This window comes from Coregonus lavaretus, assembly GCF_964263955.1.
Source record: "Coregonus lavaretus genome assembly, chromosome: 12".
Lineage (NCBI taxonomy): Eukaryota > Metazoa > Chordata > Actinopteri > Salmoniformes > Salmonidae > Coregonus > Coregonus lavaretus.
Window position 1 is genome coordinate 18,502,201 of NC_139999.1, and position 26,985 is coordinate 18,529,185.

Here is a 26,985-nt window from a genome sequence, read left to right on the forward strand (position 1 = left end):
TTACAGTCAGGTCACAGCACTTGTTGCAAGTCAGTCAGTGTTTATTTAGAATGACAGAAAAGTTAGCATCCTTTTTATTGTATTGCCGTCCCACCCATGTGACATTGTAGCCTTCACCATTGATCAAAAGCTGTGCTTTGCCAAGAGAGACCATGCTAAGCTGTCATCTGTTAGGCGCCAGGTGTCGTATTCATCTCTGGTTTCCTGCTGGGTTATCTAAAGTGATTGAAGAGAGAGACAATTACTATTGTCTTAGTGATAAATTAACACTAATCTGTTTCTATGTCATTGTGAATACATACAGTAACACAAGTGAAGGATCAGTGGACATACTCTTAGAAAAAAGTTATTCGGTTGTCCCCATTGGAAAACCATTATTGGTGACAGGTAGTTAACCTTTTTGGTTCCAGGTGGAACCCTTTCGGTTCCAGGTAGAACCCTTTTGGGTTCCAAGGGTTCTACCTTTTTTCTAAGAGTTCAGACTGGACACCATCTCAGCTTTACTCACTGTGATCTGTCAGGGACTATGGCGCTACTTTTGGACTCTCCGTTCTGCTTGTCTTCTTTCTGGGAGAGTTGTGTGGTCACTGCGGAAGCCACAGCCTTGAAGCTGCGCTTGCGTTTCTGCACATTCTGCTCTGGGTGGAAGATGATGACATAGACCTTAGGGATGTACAACATGCCCAGGGACACAGTGGCACTCAGGCTCATGGACACCGTCAGGGTGGTGGTCTGGATGAACATCTAGAGCAGATAGAAGGCAGGGTGAAAGTTAACAATAAATACCTCAGTATAAACCTATACATTTTACAATAGGGTTTGGATTGCCTGGCTGGGTACTATGTGAATTGCATGTGTTGCATTCACAACTCAAAATATTAATTTTCTTTAAAATAAATCTATCCTATGCCTATAATTCATTATATTAAATCAGAGAATAACCTGAGAATGAGTATATAGTATTCTGAGGATATACTGAGAATACAGTAAACTTGTACATTCCATTTTCCATGGCAATCCCCATGACACCTTTATTATGGCTAACTAATATAAGATGTAAGAAGAAGCTATATAATGTGAAATCTCAGAGGTACACAGCATACAGACGTTGTTTCTTCATCTGAATGTTCAGGAGACGGGTGTGTTTTTAGCCTAGGATGAATTATTTATAACCCAGTAACTATAAACACTGAGGAGTGGTGCTCTATTCATGGGCCTTTTGCCTATTCATCTTGGTGTTCCTCTGTTGTCAGTCTGGCAACAACAAGAATGAGAACAGACTTGTGGTCTGAGTCCGATGCACTAACAATTCAAAAGCAATACACCTCATGAATTAAGAAATAGCTACATGGCACAATATCCTGAGGGGATAACCCACTTTTCTTTTTATTTCTATATTCTCTGTCCTCTTCTTTGTCATGGTTTTTATTGGCTCTCAATAACCTGGCCAGCACTGATGTGGCAACGCATGGATGACCAGGGAGCACCGTTCAAATTTGTTCATATTAAAGACATCACTGACCCCAGGCTAGTGCTAGGTACAGTATGGCTCAGCAACTAAGTGGCATTGAAATATGACAAAGAGCAGTTCTAATGAGACCCAAAGGCAATCCAGACCAGAGAGGTATCTTTTCTTATCATGTGCATCAGCAATCAAGTCAACCATCCACACCAAAACAACACACATTGAAGCAAGTCAGTAGAAAATGTAAAAACATAGCCAACCCTAAGTTTGCCGTGCTCTCCAGAATCTAACACCTTCCATTCTCACTTCCCTATTGATCAGCCTGCAATTGTTGACACTTTTCTGAGTACCTCTCAAAATCTGTTGCATCAATACCCCTGCATTCCTATCTAATAACATTGCTTCATTGTTATTGTACTGCTATAATACTGTCTCCAACTAATGCGATCTGACAACTAAATGTTATTGATGCTATATTTAGACGTTCTAAGCTATGAGTAACTGTGTAATTGAATAGCATGTACAGGGTATTTCTTGTCTCTCAGAGACCCATTTTGTCCCTGAGCTCATCTGACCTCATTTCTGAGTTCCCCCCTCTTTTATTAATTTCATTTCCATTTGCGGAGGGTAAAATACTTTTAAATCACCTGGGGGTTGGATCATTTCAGGTTGACTGCCTCTTAATAACACACCCTACTAGTCTGAATATACTTCCATCTTTTAAATCCTGACCATTGTTCCACTGCTTTGTAAGCATAGAAATAAGCCACAAGCTAAATTGGCATCTGTCATTCAATGAAGAGGATGCTGAACATACTGTGAGTGCCTCATGGAAAAAATCTGATATGACAGGTAACAAACTAGCATTTGATAACAGTGTTGACAGTTCTTCAATAGAGAAGTTACCTCTAGAACTTATTGTAGAAAACATAGTTCTAGGTTTTTTTTTTTTTTAAAGCACATCAAAAATGAAGTTTAAATACCAGCAATTATATAAATATAACATTGAATTTCAAACCTTCTCAGTAGACTGGGCTGTGCCAAAGAAGATGGGCACAAAGGCCAGCCACACAATGCAGGTGGTGTACATGGTGAAGCCAATGGGTTTGGCCTCATTGAAGGTCTCCGGCACCCCTCTGCTCTTGATGGCGTACACAGTGCAGGTCACCATCAGCACGATACTGTAGCTCAAGCAGAGGACAAGGGCCAGGTCGGACATGTCACATTTCAGGACCCCACGTGCAAACTCTGGGTTGGGCGGGCGCTGCTCCTCATAGTCTATGATGGTGTGTGGGGGCACCACTCCGAACCAGATGAAAACTCCAAGTAACTATGAATATACAGAGAATTAGAAAAAGATTGATGTGGCCCATGGTTCAGCAGTTCGAGCTAATTCTACTGTATACCATTCCAGACACCATTTCCTGTGTCTTTAACAAAACACTGTTGTATTACTGCCTCGTTTTCAACACATGCAGTAGGAGAGAGGCAGAAACCCACTCACCTGCACTCCAATGAGTATAAAGGTGATGATCAGCTGAGAAGCAGGGCTGATGAACGGAGGTGGCGTGACTGCTTTCTTGCCCTGCTCAAAGATACGGTAAATGCGGTTGGTCTTGGTGAGCATAGCTGAGTAGGTAATACACATGCCCAGGCCCAGCAGCAGCCTGCGGAATGCACACACTGGGGCGCTGGGCTCTGCGATCATGAGGAAGGTGATGAGGTAGATGAGGAAGATGCCTGTCAGGAGAACGTAGCTGAGCTCCCGGCCAGAGGCCCGGACGATGGGGGAGTCGTTAAAGCGGATGAAGGTGATGATGCATCCAGAGGTGGCTAGGATGCCCAAGACAGCCAGGAACACAGGGATGATGGCCCAGGGGGAGCTCCACTCCAGCTTGATAATGGGTGTGGACCGGCAGCCTGTCCGGTTTGACATGGGACGCATGTCGAAGGGACACATGTCACAGTTTAGCTCATCCAGCTGGTACTGATATCCATCACACAGCTCGCAGTGCCAACAGCAGGGCACACCCTTCACCATCTTCTTCCTCTCTCCTAGCTCACAGGGGAAACTGCACACTGAGTCAGGGACTGCACTGTCCCCACCCGACCACTGCATCTCCTCAACCTTCCACAGAAACAGAGACAGAAACAGAGACAGAGACAGAAACAATGCTGAAGAACATCAAGTGATAGCAACACTGATAAAGTGAACATCAACATACAGTACCTTCGGAAAGTATTCAGACCCCTTGACTTTTTCCACATTTTGTTACATTACAGCCTTATTCTAAAATTGATTCAATTAAAAACAAATCCTCAGCAATCTACACACAATACCCCATAATGACAAAGCAAAAACAGGTTTTTATAAAGTTTTGCAAATGTATTAAAAATAAAAAACAGAACTACCTTATTTACATAAGTATTCAGACCGTTTGCTATGAGACTCGAAATTGAGCTCAGGTGCATCCTGTTTCCATTGATCATCCTTGAGATGTTTCTACAACTTGATTGGAGTCCACCTGTGGTGATTTTAATTGATTGGACATGATTTGGAAAGGCACACACCTGTTTATATAAGGTCCCACAGTTGACAGTACATGTCAGAGCAAAAACCAAGCCATGAGGTCGAAGGAATTGTCCGTAGAGCTCCGAGACAGGATTGTGTCAAGGCACAGATCTGGGGAAGGGTACCAAAACATTTCTGCAGCATTGAAACTCCCCAAGAACACAGTGGCCTCCATCATTCTTAAATGGACGAAGTTTGGAACCACCAAGACTCTTCCTAGAGCTGGCTGCCCGGCCAAACTGAGCAATCGTGGGAGAAGGGCCTTGGTCATGGAGGTGACCAAGAACCTAATGGTCACTCTGACAGAGCTCTAGAGTTCCTCTGTGGAGATGGGAGAACATTCCAGAAGGACAACCATCTCTGCAGCATTCAACCAATCAGGCCTTTATGGTGGAGTGGCCTGCTTGGAGTTTACCAAAAGGCACCTAAAGACTCTCAGATCATGAGAAAAAAGATGATCTGGTCTGATGAAACCAAGATTGAACTCTTTGGCCTGAATGCCAAGCGTCATGTCTGGAAGAAACCTGGCACCATCCCTACGGTGAAGCATGGTGGTGGCAGCATCATGCTGTGGGGATGTTTTTCAGCGGCAGGGACTGGGAGACTAGTCAAGATTGAGGCAAAGATGAACGGAGCAAAGTACAGAGATTTCCTTGATGAAAACCTGCTCCACAGCGCTCAGGACCTCAGACTGGGGTAAAGTTCACCTTCCAAAAGGACAACGACCCTAAGCACACAGCCAAGACAACGCAGGAGTGGCTTCGGGACAAGTCTCTGAATGTCCTTGAGTGGCCCAGCCAGAGCCTGGACTTGAACCCGATCGAACATCTCTGGAGAGATCTGAAAATAGCTGTGCAGCAACGCTCCCCATCCAACATGACAGTTTGGAATTGGAGAAACTCCCCAAATACAGGTGTGTCAAGCTTGTAGCATCATACCCAAGAAGACTCAAGGCTGTAATCGCTGCCAAAGGTGCTTCAACAAAGTACTGAATAAAGGGTCTGAATACTTATGTAAATGTAATATTTCAGTGTTTTTATGAATTAGCAAACATTTATAGAAACCTGTTTTTGCTTTGTCATTATGGGGTATTGTGTGGAGATTGATGAGCAAAAAAAACAATTTAATGAATTTTAGAATAAGGCTATAACCTAACAAAATGTGAAAAAAGTCAAAGGGTCTGAATACTTTCCGAAGTTACTGTAGCTAAATGAAATAAGCCAAAACAAATGTTTACATTGAGTCGCAGATGGTTTGTCCACTGGCCAATACACCGGTAGCCAGGGTTGGTGGTGTTGGAGAGCTGGAACTGGAAGATGTCATAGCGACCAGGAGCATCTCCATTCTCATTGAACATGACCCCAGTCCCTGCACTGCCTTTTGGATAGAGGAGCAAGGATTTTAAACAGGGCTACCCAGTATTGGGCAGTATATTGTATGCACTGTAGAGGGTCAGTAGTGTTCCCTGGTGCAATGCCTTTACCTTTGACCAAATAAAAATGTAACAATTGAGGAGGTGAACCTATAAGACTCATGTCTTATGCAACCAGGGCAAAGCTGAGCATAAGATTCTTCCTGCTGAGGGTTATTTTCCATACATGATGCTATTATTTCTGTACTCTCTGGTCTGTTGCCTTAACACTATAGCTTGTTCATGCCTGTTCCGTTCAGGCATTCAATCAGAGAGGGCTTTCTATACAAACAAAGGTCATCCACTAAGAGGGAAAAGGAAATAGCTATGCTTTCATAGAAAGCTCCTTGGACTCCAAACAGTGACAGAGAAAATACTTTTTTTATGAAAGATGGAGCTAAAAAGAGGAGTGTGTCTTGTGTATGAAGAAAGAAGAGAGGCAGCCCTGGGGAAGAAGAGTGCATTGAAGGGCTGTGCTGTGTACTGTGGCTTAGTACATTAGCAGAGATCCCAAGGCTAATGCAGAGTGCAGTGCTGTCTTCAGACTGAGCTCCCTCCACACTCCTCTCTTTAACCCATGGGACGTGATGGGAACCAGGAGTGGAAAAGGCTTCATGAAACCACGCACTGGGCACACCATGTTATTTCAATGTGGCAATTTGGGTAATATTTGGTTGAGAAGTTGATCAATGAGATTTCAACATTTATTCACCCACTGAGAAAGACAGCCAGAAGGTTGTTGAATTCCCAATGTGTTATCACTATGCTTTCAACCATCTTAAAGCACAACCAAATTACAATGGAAAAACAATGTCTGAATGTTGGTTTAGTTGTCATCTAAACGTGTTATCACTGCGCTTTCAACCATTTAAAAGCACAGCAAAGTTAATTTTTTTACTGCAGTGTGCTAAATCAGGGTCACACAGAGTGTTTCTTGGTAGTCTTAAACAAATCTACTTTGAAACAAACGTATACACCTCACACATATGGTTATGGGCTTACAAAAAATAAGTCACTTGTACCATGTCAATCCCAATATTACATGTTATATAAATCACAGAACACTAAAATATAACAAAACAGTTTGACATAGAAACACTGGATTTTCAGCGTTTTTTTTAAATAATGTTGATTAATTATGAAATTATGAAAACATTCCACCCATGAGGCCACTAGAGGGCGATTTGGTCATTTGACTGCAAGAAAGGTCTATAATGGGAATACAATGTCAGATATTTTGTATTATATCACTGTGCTTTATCTAATAGCACAACTAAATGTTACATTAAATGTTACATATTACATTAAAAGTACATAGTGCAAGTAATCAATGCCATTCAAGATTCTGCACAGATTAATATAGCAATTGTGAAGATCTCCACAGACCTGGGATCTTTGCATGCTATCTTCAACATGCACACATTCTATGATTACATAAGAAAACATGTATACTTACAGTTACCTCAAAATGTAGCCATGGATGTGTTACTCATTTTAAGGTTGAATAAATACTATTACATTAGTTTGTAAGATAGCCTTAACTTTAGGCTATTTACTGTATTATAAAAGTCATATTGAATTGTATTTGGTTGACAACCCAACCAAATATCACAATTTAAAGGAGATGGATCTAATGCTTGGACAGTTCCATCTGAGCCACTGGCTTAATCCTATTCTTTAACTCATTTTTTGAGTTTAGTTGGAGACGTGAATCCAACATATGATTTGTTTGTCGACAAGTTAATAGGCTATTTATTGTATTGCAAAAGTGATATTGAATTGTGTTTGGTTGTCTACACATCAAAATATCAACATTTAAAGGAGATGTATCTTTTGTGCCACGGATTTAGTCTGGCTTTAGTTCCAGCTTGTCGGATTCATGTCTCCATATCAACCAAAAATCTAAGTGAAAGAATAGGACTAAATCAAATCAAATTATTTAAAGTGCATTTAAAGTTTATTTGATTTAGTCTTATTCTTTAACTTAGATTTTTGGTTGAGATGGAGATGTGAATCCAACATATTAATTATTAACTTGAAGATTACATTTGAAATCAACCAAAGTTTGAAACCTTAGGGCCTATATATATTGTCTATTTTTAGTTGAATTCTAGGTTGAATTGAAACAATAGCTGTTGATGACTTCACAAATGTATATAGGCCTAAATAGCGTAATTGATTATACAGTATATGATTTATAAAGTGTGGTTAGGCGTACATTACATTTGCTCTGTTAAACGTACCCTGTGAAATGACTTCGATAGCAACAGTGAATCTATTTAGTTATTACGAGATCGCTCAATATTCATTCTCACGACAACACATTGGTAGTAGTCAGTGACAAATATCAAAGGTAAGCAGGGCTTGGTTAAAACGCTGGATGGGAGACGAAATGGATAGATCAACTCTCCAGTAGAAGGTGCTGCCCAGCCTATTGTTTTTTCTCTGATCGTGGACATAACGTTGAGGACTGACGTTGTTTCAAAGGTACAAATTCAACATGCACTATATATACAAAAGTATGTCGACACCCCTTCAAATTAGTGGATTCGGTTATTTCAGCCACACCCGTTGCTGACAGGTGTATAAAACCGAGCACACAGCCATGCAATCTCCATAGACAAACATTGTCAGTAGACAGTGGTGGAAAAAGTACAAAATGTTCATACTTGAGTAAAAGTAAAGATACCTTAATAGAAAATGCCTGAATTAAAAGTGAAAGTCACCCAGTAAAATGCTACTTGAGTAAAAGTCTAAAAGCATTTGGTTTTAAATATACCTAAGTATCAAAAGTAAATGTAATTGCTAAAATATGCTTAGGTATCAAAAGTAAAAGTAGAAGTATCCTGTAAATCATTTCAAATTCCTTATATTAAGCAAACCGAGACCGCACCATTTTCTTGTTTTTAAAATTTACGGATAGCCAGGGGCACACTCCAACACTCAGATATAATTTACAAACTAAGTATTTGTGTTTAGTGAGTACGCCAGATAAGAGGCAGTAGGGATGTTCTCTTCATAAGTACGTACATTTGACCATTTTCCTGTCCTGTTAAGCATTCAAAATGTAACGAGTACTTTTGGGTGTCAGGGAAAATGTATGGAGTAAAAAGTACATAATTTCCTTTAGGAATGTAGTGAAGTAAAAGTTGTCAAAAATATAAATAGTAAAGTAAAGTACAGATACCCCCAAAAACGACTTAAGTAGTACTTTCAAGTATTTTTGACTTAAGTACTTTACACCACTGGCAGTAGAATGGCCTTACTGAAGAGCTCAGTGACTTTCAACATGGCACCGTCATACAATTCCACCTTTCCAACAAGTCAGTTCGTCAAATTTCTGCCCTGCTAGAGCTGCCTCGATAAGTGCTGTTATTGTGAAGTGGAAACGTCTAGGAGCAACAACAGCTCAGCCACAAAGTGGTAGGCCACACAAGCTCACAGAACCGGACCGCCGAGTGCTGAAGCGCAAATCGTCTGTCCTCGCTTGCAACACTCCCTACCGAGTTCCAAACTGCCTCTGAAAGTAACGTCAGCACAATAACTGTTCGTCGCGAGTTTCATGAAATGGGTTTCCATGGCTGAGCAGCCGCACACAAGCCTAAGATCACCATGCGGAATGCCAAGCGTTGGCTGGAGTGGTGTAAAGCTCGCCACCATTGGACTCTGGAGCAGTGGAAACGCGTTCTCTGGAGTGATGAATCACGCTTCACCACCTGGCAGTCCAACGGACGAATCTGGGTTTGGCGGATGCCAGGAGAACGCTACCTGCCGCAGTGTATAGTGCCAGTTTGGTGGAGGAGGAATAATGGTCTGGGGCTGTTTTTCATGGTTCGGACTAGGCTACAGCATACAATGACATTCTAAATGATTCTGTGCTTCCAACTTTGTGGCAAGAGTTTGGGGAAGGCCCTTTCCTGTTTCAGTACGACAATGCCCCCCTGCACAAAGCGAAGTCCATACAGAAATGGTTTGTCAAGATCGGTGTGGAAGAACTTGACTGGCCTGCACAGAGCCCTGACCTCAACCCCATCGAACACCTTTGGGATGAATTGGAACACCGACTGCGAGCCAGGCCTAATCACCCAACATCAGTGCCCGACCTCACTAATGCTCGTGGCTGAATGGAAACAAGTCCCCACAGCAATTTTTATTTCACCTTTTTTTAACTAGGCAAGTCAGTTAAGAACAAATTCTTATTTACAATGACAGCCTACCAAAAGGCAAAAGGCCTCCTGCGGTGACGGGGACTGGGATTAAAGATAAAAATATAGGACAAAACACATATCATGACAAGAGAGACACCACAACACTACATAAAGAGAGACCTAAGACAACAACATAGCATGGCAGCAACACATGACAACACAACATGGTAGCAACACCACATGACAATAATATGGTAGCAACACAACATGGCAGCAGCACAACATGGTAGCAGCACAAAACATGCTACAAACATTATTGGGCACAGAGAACAGCACAAAGGCAAGAAGATAGAGACAAGTGTCAGTAAGAGTGTCCATGATTGAGTCTTTGAATGAAGAGATGGAGATAAAACTGTCCAGTTTGAGTGTTTTTTGCAGCTCGTTCCAGTCGCTAGCTCCAGCGAACTGAAAAGAGGAGCAACACAAGGATGTGTGTGCTTTGGGGACCTTTAACAGAATGTGACTGGCAGAACGGGTGTTGTATGTGGAGGATGAGGGCTGCAGTAGCTATCTCAGATAGGGGTGAGTGAGGCCTAAGAGGGTTTTATAAATAACCAGCAACCAATGTTCCAACATCTAGTAGAAAGCCTTCCCAGAAGAGTGGAGGCTGTTATAGCAGCAAAGGGGGGATAACTCCATATTAATGCCCATGATTTTGGAATGAGATGTTTGACGAACAAGTGTCCACATACTTTTGGTCATGTAGTGTATTTTATACAAGGTTTGTCTATGTTGAAAATTTGTTACCATGATGACACAATACTGTGGTTGAAATTTCACCCTCAAAACAACAGTTGATTACTTTTTTCAAATCAAATGTATTTTCCACGTAGATTCCACGTCACAATATGCTGACAAATTATGTTGAAACAGCGTTGATTCAACTGGTTTGTGCATTTTCTCTATACACTTTCTAGCCAATCTTTGTATCATTTAAATGATCAAGAGTATTTTCTGATTTGACAGCAACAATAAAAAGAAAAGTCAGGATGGAAAATGTTTTTTCAAACTTGATTTAAACAAAGTCTATTGAATGTTCCAAGACCTGATTGACTGCTGCTCCAATGGAATCCCTCAAGACCCTAAGAGCTGTTTGAAATTACCGCCTGCCTGAAATGTCTGCCTGTTTTGGTGGGATGGAGTTTTGGCCTTCCATGGTGAGATCATCATGCAGGATATTAGTTAATAGACAACTTAAACCACTCCCAGACAGTCTTAGCTAAATTTGTGCTTGAGAAATTGCCCTTTGCTAAGAAGCAATTTTTGTACTTAATTGTTATCCAGAAATTATTTGATATTGCGATAAAAACGGCTGCATTGGACCTTTAATGACCCCTGGTCTCTACATTTCCAACTCACCATTAAAGTTGACAGAGCGAATGTATTGGAGCAGCTGACTCCCTTCCACCGGGTCCATCTTCTCACAGACGCCCATGGAGGCCGGACAGAGGTCCAGGTGCATGCTGTGTAAGGCATGGGCCATGACATACACCGCGTCGATCACAAACTGTACCTTCCCTTCCTGCTCGTACTGAGATTCCTGAGCGATTCTCTCTTCACCTGAAGAAGGGATAAAGGGTGGCATACAATGGTTAAAGCCAGTGTAGCCTATAAATAAATCTGCTTATGTGAGATATAAACAATTAAAATATGTCAGAAATAACCTCTTCTCTTACCTGTACATTTTCTCCTACCAAGGTCGTACTTGATACCTGGTCGAGTCAGTTTACATTTGAAGTCGTCCTCCCAGTATTCAGCAAACCAGATGTTCCTTCTGTTGTTTTCCAGAGATCTCGAGGTGAAGTAGTTGTCGAACCCTGGGCAAAGAACCAACAGAGGACAAACAGAGCATCATTATCACCATATGTTTAAGACTTTCCCAGACTTTCCCCATCACCCACTGAAGTTATAGTCATACTGAAAACCAAAATATAATGTATCTCTGCAATACCTTTTCCATATGTTTTCCTTACCGTCAATGGAGGCCCTCTTGGGGAGGATGGTGACAGCCCCCTCAGCCACATCCTCCTGGTCCAGGATGGGAGAGCTCTTGGCCCCCCAGCTGTCAGAGCCCACAAAAAGGAAGTGACCCGTCAGGTTGGCCTTCTTTGCTGCCTCTAAGACACATCTGTGAGAAGTGGTGGTAAGGCATTAGCACGCTGGTCCTTTATTTGCTCTAGAGTCTATAGGAACTTGGTACTGTAGTGCTTAGAGAACAAGTAGCATGGTGGTTATATGACAATGTTCCTAGGGAAAGGAAAGGAAAGGAGAAGTTACTACTAGGTTACCACTCACCTGATGTCGTCCTCATTGGCAAAGATGATGACACCACGAGCATTAGAGGTCTCCATTAGTCTCTTGATGATCTTATCAAAGCCCCCTGGTTTGGGCTCTCGAGGGATTTTGATGGATTGGGCGATGCATAGACCTCCTGAATAAAGGGAGAAGAAAGACAAGATCCAAACCATCAAGGTGGCTCCTCCATTGGACATCAAATCCTCCCAATACAGTACCATCAACTGCAACACCATGGTGGCCATGGTTAGGCTACATCAGAAAATGTCAATTTACCACTAAATTCAGTACAAACCTGCCTCTCGAGATATCTGGAGGAAGGCATCGACGCCGCTCTCTCCGTAGTTTCCTTCTGAGGCCAGTGTAGATACGTAGTTCCACCCCATAGCCTTGACGATGTCCACCATGGCCTGGGCCTGGTAGGAGTCAGGAGGGACCACACGGGAGAAGAACTCATAACGGCTTTTGTCACTCAGCTCTGGAGCCGTGGACGCATAACTAATCTGAGGGATCTGAAAGATACAGATGTTACATGATGTTAATGGCTGCATGTGCTGAATTTTAAGAAGAGACAATCATTAGATTCAAAAGGAGGGTTACTGGATGTTGGAAAGTTACTGAACCATATGGGCTTTTCTCTGCAGCACCAGACACCATGTGTCATTTATAAAATCAATCTTTGTGTGGATAAATCCTACACACAGTTGGTAAACAAACCACATAATACCTTATGATGACACATTGCCAGGCATTTTGTCCCAAAACAACACTATAATGGAGGGTGCTGAATAGTTCTCACTTGTCCAGCCAATGTCATCCACTGGAACATTCAGACAGTGTAATATTTCTACAGCTTTAACTACTGGTCTGTGTCGGCCATAAAAGCCAACGTCATGGTAAAATACAGATGATACGTTTCACTGCAGTAAAAGCATTTGTTTGGAAAAAATGTGATGAAAAGATGAATTTACTGGTGTGCTACATCCTTAATGACACAGTTTATGTGAGTGGGCTTCGCTCTGACCCCACTAATGCCTGCCCATGGTTTAATGAGAGGTTCTTTAGAGGGACGAGGAGAGAAAGGTAGACACAAGGGGTTGTGAAGGGAGAAGGAGAGAAGAGGGAGAGAACCATTTCACAGATTATCTGGAAGGATTATATGGGTTTTAGTCAAATTGCGTCAAGCACAGAGGGAGAGAGACAGAGATCAAGAGACAACGTTACCATTTCTCAGCTGTAAGCCATACAATATATTTAATTCTGACGGCCACATGCAGCTTAAATTTGTTGCTTTACTTTAACCCTTTCCCTTTAGTGAGAACATTAATCTATTACTCTATTACAGATGTAAAATCTTAATTTGATCACACCGTTGCAGGATAACTAATGTAGTGTATTTGAGGTTTAAATAGGCTTCTGAAGTTTGTAATTTCCACATTGAAATTTCAGACTTGATTTTCCCTTGCGAAAAATATATCAACCCCTACAAAAATGTCCATTAATTATAATCCACATAATAATTCACATTTCCTGTTGCTGCAGGATTATTTTCCTGCTGTAGTAAACTGGCTCAAATTAAGATCCTACATCTGTATGTATACCATATATGGCTCCTACTATATAATCTTCTGTTGGGGAGAGTGAACTTGAATATACCAAACAATGATGTGATCAATGATAACATCAATAGTAACATTCATTTCAAATATTTACATTCCAACACTAATTCCTAAAACAACATTAAGCCTCCTTTAAACCAAAAGACAAGGATGCCATCAATTATCTTCAGAAATCAATTGATTATGGCTGTCAGACAGTCTATCAAAAAAGAAATAGACTGTTCTGCTATGTTGCAACCCTAACTGGCTATTTGGCCGCGCCATGTTTATTGTCAGTGCCATGTGTGTTGAGTTCAATGACATTTACAGGGATCTCTGACCTCAACCCTATAGACAAACCTAACCCTTCCCTGTGCTCTTACACTCTCAAGACCAGGACAATGCAAACATTTAATAAATACCACAAAGAACATGTAGTTCAGATGTCATGTTAGAATATTATGTAATGTGATTAAAATGAGAGAACAATCACATTAAATCATGAAAATTACGCTTTTAAACAAATTCGCTCTGACTCTGGTATTAGATAGAAGTGATACTGTGTGTATTAAATCAGACTGAGGACATCACACATCAGACTAACTAACTGTGCAAACTCTAGAACAGTACATTATGGGATGGAACTTAAGGATTTTGGGCACTAGCCAGTTAGTAGACCACATTTTTAAGTAGCCCAGGTCCAAAATCTGTGCCATGCAATATTTGTAAACACAGTTTCTACAAGCCTGGTCTATAAAAGTACTAGCCTCGGGCTAGCGGGCTAGCTTAATTTCCATCCCTGAGTACATACAGTTGAAGTCGGAAGTTTACATACACCTTAGGCAAATACATTTAAACTCAGTTTTTCACAATTCCTGACATTTAATCCTAGTAAGAAATGCCCTGTTTTAGGTCAGTTAGGATCACCACTTTATTTTAAGAATGTGAAATGTCAGAATAATAGTAGAGAATTATTTATTTAAGCTTTTATTTCTTGCATCACATTCCCAGTGGGTCAGAAGTTTACATACACTCAATTAGTATTTGGCAGCATGGCCTTTAAATTGTTTAACTTGGGTCAAACGTTTCGGGTAGCCTTCCACAAGCTTCCCACAATAAGTTGGGAGAATTTTGGCCCATTCCTCCTGACAGAGCTGGTGTAACTGAGTCAGGTTTGTAGGCCTCCTTGCTCCCACACAGCCATTCTGAAATTAGCCCACCCAACTACCTCATCCCCATATTGTTATTTATTTTGCTAATTTGCACCCTAGTATCTCTACTTGCACATCTATCATTCCAGTGTTAATACGAAATTGTAACTATTTTGCACTATGGCCTATTCATTGCCTTACCTCCATAACTTACTACATTCGCACACACTGTATATATATTTTCTGTTGTATTTTTGACTTTATGTTTTGTTTACCCCATATGTAACTCTGTGTTGCTGTTTTTAATCGCACTGCTTTGTTTTATCTTGGCCAGGTCGCAGTTGTAAATGAGAACTTGTTCTCAACTGGCTTACCTGGTTAAATAAAGGTTAAATAAATAAATAAATAAAAACATGCTTTTTCAGTTCTGCCCACAAATGTTCTATAGGATTGAGGTCAGGGCTTTGTGATGGCCACTCCAATACCTTGACTTTGTTGTTCTTAAGCCATTTTGCCACAACTTTGGAAGTATGCTTGGGGTCATTGTCCATTTGGAAGACCCATTTGCGACCAGGCTTTAACTTCCTGACTGATGTCTTGAGATGATGCTTCAATATATCCACATAATTTTCCTTCCTCATGATGCCATCTATTTTGTGAAGTGCACCAGTCCCTCCTGCAGCAAAGCACCCCCACAGCATGATGCTGCCACCCCCGTTCTTCACGGTTGGGATGGTGTTCTTCGGCTTGCAAGTTCCCCCTTTTTCCTCCAAACATAACGATTATGGCCAAACAGTTCTATTTTTGTTTCATCAGACCAGAGGACATTTCTCCAAAAAGTACGATCTTTGTCCTCACGTGCAGTTGCAAACCGTAGTCTGGCTTTTTTATGGCGGTTTTGGAGCAGTGGCTTCTTCCTTGCTGAGTGGCCTTTCAGGTTATGATATAGGACTCGTTTTACTGTGGAAATAGATACTTTTGTACCTGTTTCCTCCAGCATCTTCACAAGGTCCTTTGCTGTTGTTCAGGGATTGATTTACACTTTTCGCACCAAAGTATGTTCATCTCTAGGAGACAGAACGCGTCTCCTTCCTGAGCGGTGGTCCCATGGTGTTTATACTTGCGTACTATTGTTTGTACAGATGAACGTGGTTGGCTGATTTATTTTGATTTTCCCATGATGTCAAGCAAAGAGGCACTGAGTTTGAAGGTAGGCCTTGAAATACATCCACAGGTACACCTCCAATTGACTCAAATGATGTCAATTAGCCTATCAGAAGCTTCTAAAGCCATGACATAGTTTTCTGAATTTTCCAAGCTTTTTAAAGGGACAGTCAACTTAGTGTATGTAAACTTCTGACCCACTGGAATTGTGATACAGTGAATTATAAGTGAAATAATCTGTCTGTAAACAATTGTTGGAAATATTACTTGTGTCATGCACAAAGTAGATGTTCTAACCGACTTGCCAAAACTATAGTTTGTTAACAAGACATTTGTGGAGCGGTTGAAAAACTAGTTTTAATGACTCCAACCTAAGTGTATGTAAACTTCCGACTTCAACTGTATGTACAGGACAAGCCCACCACTTAGTTAAATCTGCTGAACACCGGTTAGAAAGTTGCTGATCGTAGAACCAATGTCATCCCTCTGGCCTGATGCTCTATTTTCAGACAGGGTCTTGAGCTGCTGAGAGGGGCTTCATGGAGGATGGGATCTATAATTCTGTAGTTAACATCTGCACGATATGCAAACTGACTCCTTGGTTCCCAACTAATAGCTCTCCATAATGAGAACTAACTAGTGACAGAGGACTAGAGATGGTAGATGCTTAGCTTCTTGAACCTGAAGATTATTTGACCCAGTTGAAATGGCTTGTTTTAACAGCTACATTTCTAGATTACTAGTGGGTCATTAATGGGTCATGTCACTAAGTCACTGAGGGATTTAGGCAGCCTCAGTGTCCCATTACAGCAATGAGCAGTGTAGTCAATGATCAGAGGTCAATCATCTCTCAACAACTCCACAATGCATCAACAAATACATTCACTACATGACTAGGATTACCTACTGCGGTATTTTGAAAGGTGTTTATAACACACTATTATTTTTTATCAAAACTGCAGTGTTTCTTACTCTGTATTTTATCACCTAACTCCTGAACTCCAAATTAGGGGTTGTGCCTGCAACATCTCACAGCTCACAGAATGGCACTCTTGTCCAACATCCTTCTTGGAAGGCCAACATGCAACTGCATATAGATGAGAATAAATCAAGTATATGACTTTCATGCAGTTCCATAAAAATATATCTTAGTCTTAGTTTCTTATATTAAGTTTGTGTGAAATTAAACAGTTGAGGAAAATGCCAGGGTGTGAGTTCACAGCTGATTCATCAGGAAAACCTATTCACGGCTCAGAACATTGGTTCACAGGGGAATATGGTTCACATTCCATAGACGTCATACCCTACTGCTACATCCCACTGGGCACAGACGTCAGTTCAACGTGTAGTTTTGATTTATATCAAAACACACAATTGCCCCACACATTAAGTAATTTAAAAGGTATATTAAAGGTCCAATGCAGCTGTTTATCTCAATATAAAATAATTTCTAGGTAACAATTAAATATAATAATAATAATAATAATAATAATATAATATGCCATTTAGCAGACGCTTTTATCCAAAACGACTTACAGTCATGCGTGCATACATTTTTGTGTATGGGTGGTCCCGGGGATCGAACCCACTGCCTTAGCGTTACAAGCGCCGTGCTCTACCAGCTGAGCTACAGAGGACCACAATTAAGTACCTTACTGTGATTGTTTTTAATTAAAATGTTCAAAAATAAACAATAATAGCTTCAATCTTTTCAAACAGTTCATACACTATAAGGACATGATCATAAATTTCACAATTTCACAGTATTATTCCAACCTCATAGTGTGGAAATATATATAAAACACAGGAAAATCATGTTTTTGACTGCACTGGGTCTTTAACTCTGATGAAGAAAATATATATGTGTGTGAGGATGAGGATGCAGCATGGGAATATAGTACAGTGAGGGCTGACAATGCACAGCACAGGAAGGAATCTCACCGCAAAGAGTCTCAGCACGTTGGCCACCATGATGGACACTGAGCTGCCTGATGCCCCGATTACTCCCACCACCCTCTCCGGTTTGGGAATGATGGGTGGCTCGCCATTGGAGCAGCGCACGTCCGAGTTATCCTTCTGGATGAGGGCCTGGACGAAGGTGAGCGACTGCTCCAGGGCGTAGGTGTCTCTAGAACAGGTGTCCAGGATCCTGGCCCCCAGGGTGATGTTAGGCAGGAGGTCAGGGTCACTGTTGATCTGATCCAGGGCATACAGCATGGCCTCCATACGGTGGATCCCTTTCTCCCGCTTGATCTCCCCACAGGGCACACCAGCTGGCCCACGGGAGTGCAATGGGAACAGGCCACCCAGGGTGATGTCCCCCTCGATCTTGATGGAGTGTGGTTGTGTGCCCTGCTGAGCCCATGTCTCTGGACTTAGACCCAAAAACAACATTAACAGTAACCTGGGCAATGTTGTTACATGACATCCAAATGGTGGACCAAACCCACAGCAGGACTGGGATTTGTGGCACTGTGATGTCATGATTTTGGCCATCAAAGGTTCCTGTATCCAGCGTTAAAGTAGCAGGCTCCTCCCTCTACCTTTGATACCTGTGAACAGTTTAATGAGGACATGTTGGTCTTTGGTTAAGTTATCAGTGCAATGCAGGACATTTTTTACTTTTAGTGTATTGTATTTGAGGTTTAAAAAGGCTTCTGAAGTTTGTAAATTCCACTTTGAAATTTCAGACTTGATTTCCTGATGAAAAAACTATCAACCCCTAAAAAAATGTCCATTAATTATAATCCACATAATAATTCATATTTCCTGTTTCTGCTGGATTATTTTCCTGCTGTAGCAAACTGGCTCAAATGAAGATCCTACATCTGTGTAGCTTTCATTACATCAATTTTAAACTAACACTGCATGAGTCAAATAACTGTTTCTCATACAAATTGATCTGCAAGTTCTCTAACCATGGCAGCAGAAATTACTGTACAGTATGTCTTGACATCACTGGCATATATACTGAACAAAAATATAAACGCTACATGTAAAGTGTTGGTCCCATGTTTCATGAGCTGAAATAAAAGATCGCAGAAATGTTCCATACGCACAAAAATAGTATTTCTGTCTGTAATAAAGCCCCTTTGTGGGGAAAAACTCATTCTGATTGGCTGGGCCTGGCTCCCAAGTGGGTGTGCCTGGCTCATTAGTGGGTAGGCTTATGCCCTTTCAGGCCCACCCATGGCTGCGCCCCTGCCCAGTCATGTGAAATCCATATATTAGGGCCTAATTTATTTATTTATATTGACTGATTTCCTCATATGAACTGTAACTCAATAAAATCTTTGAAGTTGTTGCATGTGAGTGTATAATATTACCAAACATTCTCATTCAAGCGGAAAATATAGGACATGCCACTTCAGTTCTTCACCACAATATCAAAATGAGCATAACACATTTGTTTAAAAGTATGTGTCTGTGTCCGAGAATATCTACTGCTCCTAGACTTAAACATAGTCCCACTCAAACCCCACAGCAAAGACAGTCTTGATGAGTAAAGGTTATCTGTACGGAAAAGGTTGGGCAAGTAAAACACAGCCAAGAGAGCAGCAAAGAGCATAGTGATAACATCTCATAAATATTGCACAAAAGCTAACATGGACAGATAAAGTATATGTGTTTTATGTTGTTTTCATTATGTTCTGTAATACTGTTAAGGTTTAATGAAACATAGGAGAAACATAGGGCTGAGAAATAGAATCATTAAGGGTCTCATCCTGATCTGAAGCTAAGAATATATATACTGAAATATTTATAGCTCAGTTTGACTGCCTATCCAGCTTACTTTCCTTACAATTTCACTGTGTGAGGGGGAGATCCCATTAAGTTATAACAGTACTGAACATTTGTAAAATATTTGGTGTAGACCTTTCCTGCGGTCAAATGACCTAGTGGTCTCATGGGTGGAATGTTATATTATTCATAATTTCATAATTAATAACACACACAAAATAAGCTGCTAAAAATCCATTGTTTCTATGTTAAACGGTTTTCTTATATATTCAGTCTTCTGTGATATATACAGTGGGGAGAACAAGTATTTGATACACTGCCGATTTTGCAGGTTTTCCTACTTACAAAGCATGTAGAGGTCTGTCGTTTTTATCATAGGTACACTTCAACTGTGAGAGACGGAATCTAAAAATCCAGAAAATCACATTGTATGATTTTTAAGTAATTAATTTGCATTTCATTGCATGACATAAGTATTTGATACATCAGAAAAGCAGAACTTAATATTTGGTACAGAAACCTTTGTTTGCAATTACAGAGATCATACGTTTCCTGTAGGTCTTGACCAGGTTTGCACACACTGCAGCAGGGATTTTGGCCCACTCCTCCTTACAGACCTTCTCCAGATCCTTCAGGTTTCGGGGCTATCGCTGGGCAATACGGACTTTCAATTCCCTCCAAAGATGTTCTATTGGGTTCAGGTCTGGAGACTGGCCAGGCCACTCCAGGACCTTGAGATGCTTCTTACGGAGCCCCTCCTTAGTTGCCCTGGCTGTGTGTTTCGGGTCGTTGTCATGCTGGAAGACCCAGCCACGACCCATCTTCAATGCTCTTACTGAGGGAAGGAAGTTGTTGGCCAAGATCTCGCGATACATGGCCCCATCCATCCTCCCCTCAATACGGTGCAGTCATCCTGTCCCCTTTGCAGAAAAGCATCCCCAAAGAATGATGTTTCCACCTCCATGCTTCACGGTTGGGATGGTGTTCTTGGGGTTGTACTCATCCTTCTTCTTCCTCCAAACACGGCGAGTGGAGTTTAGACCAAAAAGCTCTATTTTTGTCTCATCAGACCACATGACCTTCTCCCATTCCTCCTCTGGATCATCCAGATGGTCATTGGCAAACTTCAGACGGGCCTGGACATGCGCTGGCTTGAGCAGGGGGACCTTGCGTGCGCTGCAGGATTTTAATCCATGACGGCGTAGTGTGTTACTAATGGTTTTCTTTGAGACTGTGGTCCCAGCTCTCTTCAGGTCATTGACTAGGTCCTGCCGTGTAATACTGGGCTGATCCCTCACCTTCCTCATGATCATTGATGCCCCACGAGGTGAGATCTTGCATGGAGCCCCAGACCGAGGGTGATTGACCGTCATCTTGAACTTCTTCCATTTTCTAATAATTGCGCCAACAGTTGTTGCCTTCTCACCAAGCTGCTTGCCTATTGTCCTGTAGCCCATCCCAGCCTTGTGCAGGTCTACAATTTTATCCCTGATGTCCTTACACAGCTCTCTGGTCTTGGCCATTGTGGAGAGGTTGGAGTCTGTTTGATTGAGTGTGTGGACAGGTGTCTTTTATACAGGTAACGAGTTCAAACAGGTGCAGTTAATACAGGTAATGAGTGGAGAACAGGAGGGCTTCTTAAAGAAAAACTAACAGGTCTGTGAGAGCCGGAATTCTTACTGGTTGGTAGGTGATCAAATACTTATGTCATGCAATAAAATGCAAATTAATTACTTAAAAATCATACAATGTGATTTTCTCGATTTTTGTTTTAGATTCCGTCTCTCACAGTTGAAGTGTACCTATGATAAAAATTACAGACCTCTACATGCTTTGTAAGTAGGAAAACCTGCAAAATCTGCAGTGTATCAAATACTTGTTCTCCCCACTGTATAAAGTGTAATATTGGAATACAAACTCAAAATGTAATACATATCTGACATGATACAGGTGTCTTTTTATTTTGCCCATAACCCTGTGTGTGAGGTGTATACTTTTGTTTCAAAGTAGATTTGTTTAAGACTACCAAGAAACACTCTGTGTGACTCTGATTTAGCCCACTGCAGTAAAAGGTTATTAAGACATATCCGACTAAAGATATTGAAATTACAATAATATAGTTTAATTAAAGCTTTATCTTTCCATGTTTTTTTATTATCATCCAACCAAACATCACATGCTATCATTTGATGCACATATCAATATTGTTCAAACAATCAAAAAACTGTGTTGGATACTGGCCTGAAGTCTACACAAATTCTGCAATGCATTGAAATAGAGATGTACAAATATGTGCCACATATTTGTACATAAATATAAGAATTGACTGCTTACCTGAGCATTCCATTTGGACTAGTCTTGATTTCATCCATCACTCCATCATTCCAAAACAGACCTATTCCCATATTTAATATGTGATGATATTCAGTGTCGGTTTCTTCGTTGTTTTAGCAAAAAGTACATCCGTTAACATCTCAGATATTATATTTATTTTCCCAAAATTACTGTAATGGACTCAAATCGTTCAATATCATTAAAATAATTGTTTTAGTTCATAAAAACGTATAAAAAACGTTGGTTTTCGAGGCTTCAGTGTATAGCATCATGTCTGAATCAGTAGAAAAGTAGAAAAAGCACATTACGCCACTGAGATTCTACAAATCACTGCCAAATCCCTTAAAAGCTCTCCCCCTCTTGCTCTCTGTTTCTCTCTGTCACTCCTCCTCTCTCTGTTGACCCCCCTTCCTCTCTCTCTCGAACCCTCTTCTCTCTCAGTGCACTAATGGGCACAGATTGGGATTATCATGCGGAAGAAATCCCTAGGTGGACTAGCCTATATATTTTTATGCAGCTGTACTATATGTAGTCCCTCCCCCTTTTATGATGGAACTCCGTCACTCTTTGCAGGGGAGATTAGAAAGGCATTGATTTTATTCATACATTCTCATTCACACCTGTTAATTCACATGTAGAATATCATGTAAGGAACATGTTCTACCAACTATCAACTAAAACAATACTGTGATTCATAATCACACGGAAATTATAAAGGTGCATCTGTTTCTCTACTGTATAGATACGATCATTTTTTATAGCATCTCCAGGATAAGTCACATTAATCAGTACTGTTAATATCCGGCTTAAGTTTATACCTTAGTGATCTGTTTGATACCCATTGGATTTGATCAAATCAAAGACTTAAGTCTATAAAATTAGTTTAAAGCAGCGCAACATAGACCTTTCTCGCAGAACCTTTAATAACTCAATGTAGATCTGATAGTGTCATAACAAAACATTAATAAGTATTTTAAGTTGCTAGATATGGTGTAAGACTTTAGACCATTTTCTGTCTGCCTAAACCGTAAAGAAGGCTATAAATGCTATGAAGTTATGACGGGACCACTGCATGCTGCTTTTCAGTTGTCTGAATGAATCTCTAAAAAGGCACACTACTGCTACCTAGTGTTTTAAATCCATGTTTGAAAAAGACATCACACAACCGTAATTCTGCAGCTGTAAAGCAAGAGGCTCACAGACTTCTCCAGGCCGTCCTCTGCTTTAGTGTACTCCAGGTGGGATCTGTCGTAGTGACTGTTGTAGCGAGAACTGTTGCAGACGTACTCCAGATAGTCAGGGGTTCCTGGACAGATGACATTGTCTGCCAGCAGCACTGTGCCTTTCTGTATGAGTCCACACTCCTAGAGAGAGAGAGATAGGAAGAGGTAGAGTTGGGGGAATGGGAGAAAGAGAGGGAGATAGGAAGCGATAGAGTTGGGGGAATGGGAGAAAGAGAGGGAGATAGAAAGAGATAGAGTTGGGGGAATGGGAGAAAGAGAGGGAGATAGGAAGAGATAGAGTTGGGGGAATGGGAAAAAATAGAGGGAGATAGGAAGAGATAGAGTTGGGGGAATGGGAGAAAGAGAGGGAGATAGGAAGAGCGAATAATGACATTTGTTTTGGGCTTTGATTGATCATATCAATGTAAGAGTGTAAGACTATCAATGATTCCCTATAATCACAGGATGGTCAAATTAGTTATCTTACTTACCTCCAGCAGTTTTGTGTCAGGAAGGTAGCCATCTTTCCAGTGGTCCAGGAAAACTAATTCAAACACCTGGACCCCGAATTGCTCCTTCATCCGAGGGATCCAAGCTCCTGAGGCTCCCTCCACTAGCTGCACCTGGACAACTGTAATGAGATATCATCTAAGCTTCTGAGCTACAACTGACCTGTATCTTGTAACATCTACCACCCATATTTACATGAATGTACATCCCGTTCATCATCATATGTCATTATGTTAATCCATCCCAATCTCCTTTTACCTTATCCTCCAGTCCTGACCATCTGATGACTTGACGAGCAATGGCAGCATAATCTGGGTTGAACTCCAAGGTAATGACACTAGCGCCAGGGGGTAATAGGCAGGCTATTCGCACTGTTGAGTAGCCACAGTAAGTGCCTAACTCCAAGACAGTAACTGGACTCACTTCATTGACCACCGAGTCCAGAATGGAGCCTGTAATGAACACATACAGTAAATAGACACTCACAAAGATGTGGACACAGTCAAGACCAGGTAGACATGTGGCTTGGGGTGGTCTAGCGGTCTAAGCCTTTGCCTCTGGAACGCATACGGTATATACTGCTGCAGCCTACTGCTCTTCCAGCACTCTCTCTTTCACCTCTATCTCTCTCTATCCAATAATCATACAATGAGACTGAAAAAAATATATACAGTCACCTCCAAAATGATTAGCACCCTTGATAAAGATAAGCAAAAAACTGTATAAAATAAATAAAATAAATAAAATAAATAAAACAAATACTGAGCTATATTGTATGCAAAATATATATATATACATATATATATATATATATATATATATATATATATATATATATATTCTTATATACTAATACAATTGCTCGTGAAAAATATTTTGTTTAACAAGTTTTTTTTTAATCTAAAAAATCTAGATCTCAAAAACGTTTTTCGTCTCAACTCACCATAGCACCCGGTTTCAAATTGTTACATTTGTTTGTTGATCTCAATGAAGGCTTTTATATGGCAACCCTTCCAACTAGCCCATTGGCCAAGAGGTGGCGTGTAATTAGAGAATTGGAGACTTGGTCACCCCAAGATGCGACCAAGTTCTGTAATTCTCCAACTGTGGCCCTTGGACTTTTCTTTGTCTCCTGAACCATCTTCCTCACAGTGCGTGGGGACAAGATACACATGCGTCCTCTACCAGGCAAGTTTACCACTGTGGTATATTTGTCTTTTAAGTCGTTTTTTTTGTACCCATTGCCTGATTTATGAAAGTCAACAACCATTTGTCTCTTTTAATTTGTGAGTTCCTTGCATTTAACAATTGTGATTTTACATGCGTGTTACCTAATTTTGATACCCCAGTGAAACAGGAAACCATGTAAGGCCACAGTACAGTTCCTTAAACTGAGATTAACTTTAAGAAAGTATAATGTTAATGCAGATTTTATTTTGTTTGATTTTATTTATAATAATCTTTATGGGTGCCATTTTCTTTACTCGTTAAACAAAATCTCTTTCTCTGAGCAAATGTATTAGTATAAAATAATATATATATTTTATACAGACTTTTTTGCTCATCTTTATCAAGGGTGCCAATAATTTTGGAGGTGAATGTAGATAAAAAGAAGATTAAGTATTAAAAGGTCTTGGCATTCAGCTGGTTATCGATAACCCATTCAAATAACATTTCATCCATACAGCACCTTTCTCATCCCCCACATTCATGACCCATTCTCTATGTTTGCAGAGGTGGTCGATGGCTGTGATCACACTCTGGGGGTCTCCTACAGTAGCTTTGTCACGCCCTGACCAGCTGTCTATCGTTTTCTCTGATTGGGGATCATACTTAGGCAGCCCTTTTCCCACCTTAGTTTGTGGGATCTTGTTTTTGTATGGTTGCTTTGTAGCCTGCAGCACTTTACGTTCGTGTTTATTTTGTTGTTTTGTCTGTGTTTCATTTAATAAATTAATATGTTTGCCTACCACGCTGCACCTTGGTCCGAGCCTTCAATCAACGAAATTGACAAGCTTTCCTTTGCACTGCCTTCAGAAGATGCCAGATATTTCTGGGGGGAAATGACAGCTGGTATTGTCCCTACGATGAGGCATACATTACGTTACATGAGTAGGCCTACATTAAAGGGATGACACACACTGTCATTTTACTTTGAAACTCTCAAAGGGAAATACTGTCATGAAACCTTTCATGATAGGTCTGGGAGAATCACAATACCAACATACTATAGAAAAAATTGTAAAAAGCAAAGACTGATGTGTAAATCTGTTTAGAGAGCTCACCTGAGGACGTGATGTCCGGGTCAAAGTGTCCACTGCACGCTCCACGATGACATCGTGCCACAGTAGTGCCAGTCCTCCATGATACTGCACAGCTGTGGGGATCACCCAACGGTAGAGAGCAAAGAGGACAGCTGATCCGCCGATCAAACCAGAGAGAAGGCTCAGCCACATCCTAGGACACACAAGAGATGGCTGTTTATAAAAATGAATTCACTGTAATATAAAATATTTCTAGTTTACTGGCTGCTTATATTTGTCCTATGTGTTTTTTGCATATCCCAACTCCCCCCGAGACACATACGGAGTATTTATGATAAACATAATAATATAATAATAATAATAATAATATGCCATTTAGCAGACACTTTTATCCAAAGCGACATACAGTCATGCGTGCATACATATTTTTTTTTTGTGTGTATGGGTGGTCCCGGGGATCAAACCCACTACCTTAGCGTTACAAGCGCCGTGCTCTACCAGCTGAGCTACAGAGGACAACATAAGTGACCATAGAAACACTGTACATTTACATTTACATCATTTAGCAGATGCTCTTATCCAGAGCGACTTACAAATTGGTGCATTCAACTTATGATAGCCAGTGGGACAACCACTTTTTTGTATTTTTTTTATGGGGTGGGGGAAGAAGGATTACTTTATACTATTCCAGGTATTCCTTAAAGAGGTAGGGTTTCAAGTGTCTCCGGAAGGTGGTCAGTGACTCCGCTGTTCTGGCGTCGTGGGGGAGCTTGTTCCACCATTGGGGTGCCAGAGCAGCGAATAGCTTTGACTGGGCTGAGCGGGAACTGTGCTTCCGTAGAGGTAGCGGAGCTAGCAGGCCAGAGGTGGATGAACGTAGTGCCCTCGTTTGGGTGTAGGGTCTGATCAGAGCCTGAAGGTAAGGAGGTGCCGTTCCCCTCACAGCTCCGTAGGCAAGCACCATGGTCTTGTAGTAGATGCGAGCCTCAACTGGAAGCCATAGATGCGAGCCTCAACTGGAAGCCAGTGGAGTGTGCGGAGGAGCGGGG

The 26,985-nt window shown here is 41.0% G+C and overlaps 2 protein-coding genes across 2 annotated transcripts; both read right to left on the bottom strand.

Moving 5' to 3' along the window:
- Nucleotides 1-504: 504 nt before the first annotated feature.
- Nucleotides 505-18,360, bottom strand: LOC311138246 (metabotropic glutamate receptor 6-like; the record flags this gene model as incomplete). The annotated part of the gene is made up of 10 exons (XM_084172922.1): nt 505-744; nt 2,484-2,795; nt 2,970-3,593; nt 5,275-5,410; nt 11,012-11,216; nt 11,333-11,473; nt 11,630-11,784; nt 11,952-12,087; nt 12,247-12,463; nt 17,806-18,360. 10 exons carry the CDS (start codon nt 18,358-18,360, stop codon nt 505-507), a joined length of 2,721 nt encoding a protein of 906 aa, XP_084029048.1.
- A 4,736-nt stretch (nt 18,361-23,096) lies between these two features.
- Nucleotides 23,097-26,128, bottom strand: LOC311138348 (catechol O-methyltransferase B-like; the record flags this gene model as incomplete). The annotated part of the gene is made up of 5 exons (XM_084173016.1): nt 23,097-23,303; nt 23,654-23,785; nt 23,931-24,124; nt 25,363-25,486; nt 25,958-26,128. The coding sequence occupies 5 exons, from the start codon at nt 26,126-26,128 to the stop codon at nt 23,097-23,099; spliced, it is 828 nt and encodes a 275-aa protein (XP_084029142.1).
- Between the last annotated feature and the right edge of the window lie 857 nt (nt 26,129-26,985).